At 37.9% G+C, this 11814-nt stretch overlaps 1 protein-coding gene across 1 annotated transcript; it reads right to left on the reverse strand.

Moving 5' to 3' along the window:
- Positions 1-580: 580 nt before the first annotated feature.
- On the reverse strand, positions 581-11320 carry LOC106869841 (glutathione hydrolase 1 proenzyme). The gene is made up of 12 exons (XM_014915743.3): positions 11024-11320; positions 10327-10497; positions 9286-9411; positions 8561-8646; positions 7420-7612; positions 6965-7134; positions 5105-5254; positions 4504-4643; positions 3860-4047; positions 3088-3331; positions 2520-2633; positions 581-1876 (listed from the first exon to the last, which is right to left on the reverse strand). The coding sequence occupies exons 1-12, from the start codon at positions 11038-11040 to the stop codon at positions 1733-1735; spliced, it is 1743 nt and encodes a 580-aa protein (XP_014771229.2). The 5' UTR covers positions 11041-11320; the 3' UTR covers positions 581-1732.
- Between the last annotated feature and the right edge of the window lie 494 nt (positions 11321-11814).

An 11814-nucleotide genomic window follows, 5' to 3' on the forward strand; every position in this document is an offset into this window, starting at 1 on the left:
AACACTCAATCCTATTTCACGTCATCTGTGAATCTCAACACCCTGAGATCTAACCTTACTACTTTTTACCATGTCTTTCTTTACTCTCCAACCCACTACATTCCTTCAGCTGCTCAGACAGTGTCAAAGACAAATGTACAGCTTTGACATAATGATGGAAAATTGGACACAAATCTTCAATTTAATCTAGTAACAATCATCAGCAACATGACCTTGACCTTAATAGATGATGCCAATATAAATAGTAGGTTGTTAAACACTGAGTCATAAAAGGCTAAAATTTGGCTGTTATTTCTAGCAAGACAGGCTGCTCTATAGAAGCTCTTGTTGGCTTGAAAGCTTGAGCATAGTTAATGAGAAATAGAGGGTTTTATACACACACACGTAGAAATAGCCAGATAGATACAGAGAAAAAGAAATAGCGAGATAACTAGGTAGTCAGACTAACAGATAGGTAGATAGATAGATAGATAGATATAGAGTGAGCAAGTGAGAGAGAGAGAGAGAGAGAGGAGACGAAGGAAAAGACAGAAAGAACATAGTAAGTAATGGGATTACAAAAACAAAAGAACAATTTTAATTCTATTAATAAAGGTGAGTCTTTATTTATTTGGCCATTATGTTTCCTCATTAACAAAAACAACATATATTTTGACAACATTAATTTACACTTTCAATGATCTATTTTAAATATTAATGAAATATATTTTAAAGGATATTTCGTTATAATAATAATAATGGTTTCCGATTTAGGTACCGGGTCTTCAATTCTAAAGGAAGGTTTTTAGTCAATTACATTGACCCCAGTACTTGACTGGTACTTTATTTTTATCAATCAAATATGAAGAAAGGCAAAATTGATCTTGGTAGGATTCAAAACTAGAATGCAAAGAGCTGGAAGAAATAATGTTTGATAGTCGAATGGTTCTGCCAGTTTGCTGCTCTTTTTAGATATATTTATAACAATGCTATTGTTTGGTACCAGGTCAACCATGACAGACCTGCTGTTTGTTGAAAAATACTCCAGCCATGACAACCCTGCCTTTATAGAGCTATGTCTAAGACTACATTAGCTAATATATATTGTCTTCATTTAAGAAGGTGAAGTGTAATTTGAGGGATGTTTGGCTGTTATTCATGGTAAGTTGTGCAACTACATGGAGATAATTCTTTTACTGGCCAATAATAATAATAATAATAATAATAATAATAATAACCCTTTCTACTATAGGCACAAGGCCTGAGATTTAGTGGAAGGGGACTAGTCGATTACATCAACTCCAGTGTTTCACTGGTATTTAATTCATCAACCCTGAAAGGACGAAAGGCAAAGTTGACCTTGGCAGAATTTGAACTCAGACCATTAAGACAGACAAAATATCGCTAAGCATTTTGCCTGGTATGCTAACAATTCTGCCAACTTTACACCTTAATAATGATAATAATCCTTTCTACTGGAAGCACAAAGCTTCAAATTTAGGGGAAGAGATTAAGTTGATCACATCAACCCCAGTATTTGTAGGATGGAGTGATAAGATTTTTGGGGATGGGTGATATATCTTATGGGGTAAATATTAAGAGCGGAAATGTGTGTGTGTGTGTGTGCATGTGTCTGTTTGTGTGTGTGTGTGTGTAGGAGGTGTAGGATTTTGTTTGGAAGGGACATAGATTATGTTTGAAAATAGGTTCAGTTTCATTTCTTTGTCCTTCCTCTTTAGAAACATTGCCTCTTTTAAAACCCTGCTGGAACAGCTCCACTTCTATAATCAATGTTGACAGAAAAGGTGCCATTTTTCTGGTATATTCCATGAACAAATGAAGGAGGTCCATAACTAGTGATATCATGACCAATTTTCCTCAGTTTCTCAATCACTTTCTGAAATAAATGAAAATACACAGAATTTAATAATAATAATAATAATAATAATAATAATAATAATAATAGTGATGATGATGATGATGATAGTAATAAATGCCCTGATGCAGTACCAGGCAGTGGCTCTCATGGCTTCTGATCTTAATTGATTGGAAGTGTTATCATGTACATTGTTTTGTCTTGGTATAAAAGATGGGCTGCAGCAAATATTCTGCTTAATACCACAGATTTGCTAGTCAGTTGTTTGACCGTAACCAGTTGAGCATGTCCCTTGGTGGCTGACAATATGTGCATCTCTAACCATGAGCAGAAGTAGTTGGGGAGCATCATAGCCATGTGTTGAGAGGAATTCTTTGAGGTTTGGATAATTCACTTCTGGAAACATGGGTGTTTTGTTCAACATCTTTAAACAACTCTTATTCAGGGACCTTTTGAACTGGGCCACACCAGTGAGGTCATGCACTGTTTATCTTGATATGAAATCACCATGCTGTGCACATATGGTTGTGATGCTTCACATATTTGCTCCCCGGTGTCACTTTGATGGTATTCACTGCTCTCTCACTCCATAATAATCACAATGGTTTCACTGCTTTTCTGTATTTAAATAATGAGAAGTAATAAAACATTGTTGTTTCCTCACCTTTGGTAAGTAGTCTTCAGTTTTAGTCTGTGTTGGAAGAATCTGGTTGTGAACTCTGAGGGCATCAATGGCTTCTTTGATAGTGTCATTGAACCACACTAGATTGTTCATCACCTGTGTATATATGCTACATTATATTATGTTTTATATATATACACACACGCACACACAAGGGTTGGACAAAATAATGGAAACACCTAGCATCATAATTTTGAAATATCTGTAAAACAGTCAAAAGCTTGTTATTTTTTTCATGTTTTTGATTTATTATTAGTGTTGCTTAATATGCTTTGCTAAAATTGCTGTTTTTTTTGGATACCATCAGAAAAAGGTAATTAAAATTCATTAAAATGACAGATCTATCGAACTTTCAAAGCAGTCAGATTGCTGGCGCTTGTATGGCAGGCACTAGCATAACAAAAACAGCCAAAATGTTTGGTGTATCAAGAAGTACTGTCTCAAAAGTAACGACAGCCTTTGAGAAAGAGGGAAAAACCTCCTCATCAAAACAAAACACTGGAAGAAAACCAAAATTTTCAGATAGGGATCATCGGACAAACCAACTTACATAGGAGAGAGAAGAAATAATTTTAGTTCCTCCAGAGGCTCCAATAACCAGTTTGGTGCTGCCTGCTTTGTCTGTCATAATAATTGGTGACACATAGGACATAGGAGACTTGTTGGCCCCAATCAAATTAAGGAGACGTTGGTTTATTGAGGCACTGCGATTGTGTCTGCTTGGTGTCGAGAATGCTGCCATTCCATTGTTAAACAAAATTCCAGTCCTTCGTCCCAAAATCTGGGCACCAAACCTAAAAGACAAGACAGTTTGCATGTGATACTGTAAACCCTGTAGTTGGTATTGCTGGTGATGCTGCAGTGAATACATTTGTTACCTGTAGTGTATTTCTGATTGTGTGTAGTAGTAGTAGTAGTAGTAGTAGTAGTAGTAGTAGTAGTATTGGTCTTTATATGATGCGTATGTGTGTGTATACACACACATACACGTACACACACACACACACACAAATATGTATATATACATATACACACATGCATATGTATATATATATTATATATCCAACAATGCTGATTGGATTCATCACGATCAAGGTATTGTCTCACCTGTTTGATACCTGTTTAGAATTTTACTTGAAGATGGTGGATTGTATGTCATGGCGTAATCTAAGAATACATCAATAAAATTCTACTGCAACAGCTGTTGTAAATTTTAAACCTCATTTGTGTTCTTTTATTTATATGTGTGTGTGTGTGTGTGCATGTGGGTGCATGCATGTATGTGTCTGTGTGTCTGTCAAATAAAACTGTATACCACATACCTATGATTGAGTGAGCTGGTCACTGCTACAGCAATACCATCCGAGCCGATGCAATTCAGATGAGTGGTCCCTAAACCTTCCTCATTGAGGGTACCAGGGTTATAATATCCACTGTCATAGGTGCTATGGTCATTAATCCGTGATTTAATCCCTGTGGCCCACTCTGTTGATGTTAAATTGACAAGGAACTTTAAAATAAGAACGAAAAATAAACTAACATCAGATTATACCAGAGTTTGCTGTGGATGACAGAATTCATGTGTTAAGGCAACGGTGCTGTCATTACCATCACCATCATCATCATCATCATGATCACCATCATCATCATCGCAACCACCACCACCACCACCACCCTCTTCATCATCATCATAACTATCATCATCACAACCACTACCATCATCATTACCACCACCTTCATCATCCTCATCCTCACCACCACTGCCACTACCACCATTACCACCATCAACATCATACCACCACCACCACCACCACCACCACCACCACCACCACCACCACCACCACCACCACCACCACCATTACTACCACCGCCACCACCATTATCAACAGTCACTCATCTGTGTTACACTATCGCCAACCACTCACTTCTGTTACACCATCAACAATACCTCGCACCTGTTACTCACCTGTGAGACATTTTCATCAAAGCTGGGGTCCTCTAGTCGGGATCGGATGCCATACGCAAACTTGAATGTTTCGATGATTCTGTGTAGTGTTGTGGCGAACATGTTGAGGTTGGTGCGGTGGTTGGGCTTGAACTCATACACTGAAGCATCAGAGATAGAGTAGTATAAGATATTACAGGTACTCAGTGGGTAATGTGGGATGTGGTGGGTGTATGTTGAAGTAGAAGGGGAAGTGGTGTTAACGGAGATGTAGAATGTTGTGACATAGCAGCATACTTTCTTTGTGTTAGAGAGAGAGAGAAATAGATAGATAGATAGATAGATAGATAGATAGATAGATAGATAAAGATAGAGAGGGAGAGAGAGAGATAGGAAGAGAGATAGATAGACGGATATGGCTAAATGGTAGGTGAGAGATGACAAGGTGACAGGTGGTAAATGGCAGGTGATATATGATTAGATGATAGGTGACAAATGACAGGGATTGATGACAAATGACTAATGAAAAGATAACAAATGACTGATGACAAGATGACAAATGACACAGGCAAGGTGACTATGACCAGATGACAGGTGACAAGTGACAAGTTAAAGATCTTACGGTCAAGAACATTGAGTATCAGTTGCACTATTGGGCCACTCGATGGAGGTGGTGTTGCCATTACTTGGTCACCGTTGGACAATCTCGTCCTTAATGAGGCTGGAAACTTTACATTATAAGAGGTGAGGTCACTCAAGGACATAAGAGATCCTGAAAAATAAGGGCAACAAGAATAACAGCATCAATGGTTTCTTTATGAAACATAAATCGATTTTGTTTGTCAACTGGGGCCTTGAGTAAGTGCCTTCTACTATAGCCCTGGGCTGACCGAATTGTCATGAGGGGATTTGGTAGAGAGAAAATGAAAGAAGTCCTCTGTGTGTGTGTGTGTGTATGTATGCATGAGCACATACACACACACATACATATATATATGTGTGTGTGTCTATGTATAGACACACATATGTGTGTGTGTGTATTTGTTAACATTTGTGCTTCAATGAACTGCATGAGCTACAAGAAGGGATGAAGATGATGATGATAATAATTATATATATATAACTTGGAAATAACTTGGAAATAAGGAAAAAACAAAACACAAAAGAAAACATTTGAGGAGTGTGCATAGTGATTCATACTTCCCTCACAGATCAAGTTTCATAAAAGAGTGACAAAAGTCTGGTCCATGTGAATATTTTGTCACAGATCTTGTTAATATGATATTGTAATATAAAGGTGCAGCTAGCTGGCAGAACTGTTAGCATGCCAGGCAAAATGCTCAGTAACATTTTGTCCATCTTTATGTTCTGAGTTCAAATTCTGCTATGGTTAACTTTACATTTGACGGATATTTGTCCTCATCTTGTTTGTTGTTAACACAACGTTTCGGCTGATATACCCTCCAACCTTCGTCAGGTGTCTTGGGGAAATTTCAAACCCGGGTTCTCATTCCTAACGATGTTACTATTATTATTGTATTATTATTATTATTATTATTACTATTATTAATCAGGTCGCTGCCGTGAATCGAACTCGGAATCTTGGGGTTAGTAGCCCGCTCTCTTAACCACTACACCATATGCCCTGACGAAGGCTGGAGGGTATATCAGCCGAAACGTTGTGTTAACAACAAACAAGATGAGGACAAATATCCGTCAAATGTAAATAATGTAAATAATTCCTCATCTCTTAAATATAGAACTGTGAGGTTAACTTTGCTTTCATCCTTTTGTTATTTTAACCCTTTAACATTCAGATTATTCTGCCAAATGTAATGCTTATTTATTCACATTGTTTTGAATTAATCATGTATTGTCTCATAGCTTTGAGATATCGATGAAGTGATTGTATATTTCTAGAATAACACTGTTGGGTAGATGTGAGTGGTTGGATCTGGCCAGTTTGAACCTAAAATAGGTAGAATATTTGGGTCTGATATAGCCAGTTTAAATGCTAAAGGGTTAAGGGTCCATGAAAAGCTTTGGTTTATATGTATAGCAAGAAACAATTATGTTTCTTTCTCTAACATTTTACATAGTTCAGCCTATACAAGTGAATGAGCGAATAACGAAATAGGAATTTTGAAAGAAGTATCTACAAAATTAGTTTTTAAATATCGAATGGCTATGGGGGTCCACCAGAATAAAATGGTAATCAAAGGGGTCTAAAGGTAAAAAATGGTTGAGAATTACCATCATCACCATTTAATGTCTGTTGTCCATGCTGGCATGGCTTGGATGGTTTGACCAGAGCTGGAAAGTTAGGGAGCTGCACCTGCCTCCAGTCTGGTTTGACATGGGTTTTACAGCTTGATGCCCTTCCTAACGCCAACCAATTTACAGAGTGTGCTGGGTGATTTTATGTGGCACCGCTTACTCTAAAAAATAAAAGTGATGTAAATAAACCAGAACTTGAACTCACCTTCACCAGCTTCTCTCAGATCTTCAACAATGGCATTAGACAAGGAGCCATTATACACAGCAAGAAATCCTTCATCAGAGATTATCCTCAATGTTTTTGCTAGTTTTGGGTGTTTCATGAGATCTCCTTCTTGATAAACACGTCTTGTTGCCTCATTGACATACAGCTCTCTGATTGGACAAAATCAATGCAACATATTGATATTACTTATATCTTCAACACTACTATCAATAATATCAAATATCAGGTGATATTATGAATGCATATAAGCTAAGAAGATGAAAATATATTTAATATTAGCTAATATAAGTAGGGTATTATTGTTTACAGGTTATATAGGGCTTATATAATGAGAAAAGCTGCATGTATAATGAGAAAAGCTGTATATAAAACGATAAAACCCTTGAAACAAAAAGATCCCATAAACAATAATACCAGATCTCTATTTCACTTACCTGAGTAGGGGCTGATCCTTAATTTCAGACTCCATTTCTTTGAGGGTATTAGCCAATGAATGCGACACATTAAAACCTTGTGTTGCAAGTTGTATCACAGGAACAAACAAGTGTTTCCATGGTAATGAGCCATACATCTGATGTGCCTGCCATAAACCGTACAGTTGCCCAGGAACAGTCACTGATGAAGGACCTACATCGATTGGAAAGGTCATAGGAGTAAGAGGTGTACTGAGAGGGGGAGATTCTGGCTGAGATGGTCATGTGACTGTGTATAATTCAGAAAGTATTGTTGTGGTTGCTAAGGGAACACTCTAGTCAGTTGGTATTATTAAGGGGAATAGAGTTGGAAAATCAAATATGTGGCATCATTTCACAGATCCATTGCATTGACATATATATGACATAGTTTGGTCTCTATATTGACCATCAGGTTGTGTTTAGGCTGTTGGGTGGTTGTAAAGGCATGCTGTGTGGTAGTGAGAGCATGATGGTGTGTGTTAGTGAAGGAAAGTTGTGCTGTGTGTGAGGGCATGTTGTGTGATACCGAGGGTATGTTGTACTGCAGTGGAGGGTAGCTTGCATGTTAGTGAGAGCATGTTGTGCATAGAGAGGGCATGCTATGTGATATCGAGGGCATGTTGTACTGGAGTGAGGATATCTTGTATGGTAGTGAGATCATGTTGTGTGGTTGTGAGGACATGGTGCTTTGTGGTGAGGGCACAGTGCTTTGTGATGAGGGCACGGTGCTTTGTGGTGAGGGCACGGTGCTTTGTGGTGAGGGCACGGTGCTTTGTGGTGAGGGCACAGTGCTTTGTGGTGAGGGCACGGTGCTTTGTGGTGAGGGCATGTTGTGCGATTGTAAGATCATGTTGTGTGGTAGTACAGTATAGTGTATGGCAGTAGTGTTACAGAATAGTGTCTAGGGACGTTAGCATTAGTGTTTAATCACATGTCTGATCTATGATGAAAGGTGTCCCAGTCATGGCCATCCCATTTTTGTTTAAAACATTACATTATTCTAGATGCACATGACACTTTGAGAGGGGTAAATAGATTGCTGGATACAGAGAGAGAGGGGGAGGTGGAGAGAGAGAGGCAGACACACAGATAGGTAGAGGGGTAGAAGTAGTGTAGTTACCTGTCGGACGAGACATATTCTTCAGGCTAGTCACATGATACGGTGATTTACCAGAGGCATCTATGATGACATTCTTCTGAGATTTACTGCAACAACGACAACATCATGATCAGAACAATGCCTTTTGAGGAAATTTGGCTGATGGAAGCACACACACACACACACACTTATATACACAAATAATGGGCGTCTTTCATTTTCTGTCTACCAAACCACAAAATTTTGGTTGACTTGGGGGTCATAGTAGAAGACATTTCTCAAAGTCCTTTTTTTAGTGATGATGATGATGATGATGATGATGACAGTATCGATTGTGATGCTGCAGCAGATGATAGTAGTTGTGATGATGATGATGATAATGATTGTGATGATGATGTTGATGATGGTTGTGATTATGGTGATAGTGATGGCAGCAAGGACAATGATAGCAATAGCGATGAGATCACAGAAACAATAACCATAGCAACAACAAAACTGAAAATGAAAAAGAAAAAAAAAGTATATTTTAAGACTAACCTCTCCCTCCCCCATCACCTCAGGTCCAAGGGAAGGACACAGTACACTTGATAGGTGTTGTGTTAGTAGTTATCGGTTCAAGATTCTGACAGTGATCTTCGAACAGAACCAGAAGAAGAAAAGAAGATGAAATGAGAGAATATTCTTGGACAGAGCAAGAATGGTTTGGAGTTAGTTTGTGGTAAAAGTAAGGGAAATGTTGAACTGACCTGTCATAGATATTCATAATCAAACTGCCTCCGATTCCAGTGGACATTGGTTGGTCGAGTGCCATACAGACCAAAGTGACAATCACAGAATCAATTGTGCTTCCGTTCTTCTCTCTCAGAATTGACCTGTTAAAACACATGTAGAATTGGAGATATTTTAAGGATGTTGATACTGTAGATATATATCAATATTTAAATATATACTGGTGGTGCCCCAGCATGGCCGCAGCCTCAAAGCTGAAACATAGAAAAGAATAAAAGAATAGTACATATACAAATATTGTCGGTCTGTTAGATAGTATGTAAAACAAATGATAGAGATGGAAAACACAGGAAACTGTCATTTGTTTTATACTCAATGTATACAGAGGAATTCCTGAGGTAGATCCAACAACAGTTGTGTAATTACCGTGGGTGACGTCAGGTAACCATAAGCAGTGAATGTGCTTCATTAGTGTACTACAAGGAACATAGCCAACACTCAAATATTAACTTATATTCATCATCATCACCACGATCATTTAATATACATTTTCCATGCTGGCATGGGTTGGATGGTTTGACAGGAGCTGGTAAGGCCAGGAACTGCACCAGGCTCCATTATCTGTTTTGACATGGCTTCTATGGCTGGATGCCCTTCTTATTGCCAATATTGTAAATATGTAATATTTTATGCATACTAAAAGCACTCTGTACATTCTGTAAAGTGGTTGGTGTTGGGAAGGACATCCAGCCATAGAAACCATGTCAAAACAGACTGCGGAGCTTGGAGCAGTCCTCTGGCTCAGCAGCTTCTGTCAAACCCATGACACTATGGAAAACAAATGATAAATGGTGATGATCATCATCATTGTCATTGATATTGCACATATTCCAACAATGTAGATACATAAATATTGCAAGTATATGAATATTATAAACACATAATTATTGTAAAGATGTAAACATTGTAAATGTCAATATTATAAAGATATGTTTGGAAGATGAAATTACTAGTGTAGGGAGGCAAAAAGATAATCTTAACAAGAGAGAATTACTTACATGCCAAGTTGGGAACACATAGATGAATCACTTGTGATTACTGCCTGGTTGTATTCCAACAATTTGGAACTAGATATGGCAAAGTGGAATCTGCTCTTTTGGATCAAGTAGAAGTAACAGACGAGGATCATAGCAACCAACACTCCAATGGAGAGGACAGCCAACTTTCCTCTGTAAGTCGCATAAATAAATAAATAAATATGAATGCATACATAAACACACACACACACATGTATTCCAGCAGAGGTACATGACATGAATTTGAGACCAAATATGTAAGAACATTACTTTTTTGTATGTGGTTATAATTCATATATTTTTCATAGTAAGGCAGATACATGTCTAAAGTTAGAATATTCCATGTTTCTCTTATGCATAAACCGTTTTGAGACTGTGTTTATTGATAATCTTAACTGGTTGCAGCATGAAAGCTGCAGCCATACAGGGGCACCAACGTTGGCTTTGCTACACCTTCATTATTTGAAACCTCCTCTCAAAAGTGGCATTTGGTGAATGAGGGAGTTTGATGCTGCTGCCCTCCTCTGTGTTTCCTGCCATGTGGTAGGCTCATCCGGAACCCTTGACAGGAAGAGATCCAGTTTGGTGCATGTGTGTGCATGCATGTGTGTGTCCGTGTCCGCACTTAACAATATAATAATCCTATTTAGAGACAGTAGAGCTAAAACATAAAACTTACCTTTTAGTACAATGCATGCTGATAGGAACAATATGCCTCCAGTGTTGTAGGGGTTATTTGGAGTTCTTAAAGACACTTGCTGTTGTTGTTGTTGTTGTTGTTGTTGCTGTTGTTAAAGTGCTAATTCTTCAGTTGTCTTTGGAGGTCATAAAACAACTAGAATGCAATGCAAGTCTAATGATCTCTCCCACCAACCACCACCACCACCACCACCACTTTCATTCATCATCATCTCTGACACAACTATCACCATCAGCGAGATTCCTTCATCATCAGTGCCACCATTATCGACTACCCCCTGGCGCTGCCAATACCATCACCCCCATCTCCAAACTTCTTCATTGCTACCACCACCAATTGCTACCCCCACTCGACACTACCACCATCTGAAACATCACTGCCATCATCATCAACAGCAGCAACACTGCAGTCTCTTGATTTTTCCTCATTACCACCACTAATGCAGCTGATATTCTATATCTTATATTTGTACAGATTTATATATATATATATATATATACATACACACACATATATGTATACACACACACACACATATATATATATGTATATATATATATATATACATATACATATGTATATGTATATACATATACACATATATATATACATACACACACATATATATATATACACGTACACACACACACACAGAGTCTACCAAAAAAATGTATACACACTTCAGGAAATGAAAACTCTGTATAAACATTTTAATTCAGTGTTATTGCAATTTATTCAGATTTATTGCAATTTGATAAAACATCAAAAGA

The sequence above is a fragment of the Octopus bimaculoides genome, chromosome 20 (assembly GCF_046866305.1).
Source record: "Octopus bimaculoides isolate indiv1 chromosome 20, ASM4686630v1, whole genome shotgun sequence".
NCBI classification, from domain to species: Eukaryota; Metazoa; Mollusca; class Cephalopoda; order Octopoda; family Octopodidae; genus Octopus; species Octopus bimaculoides.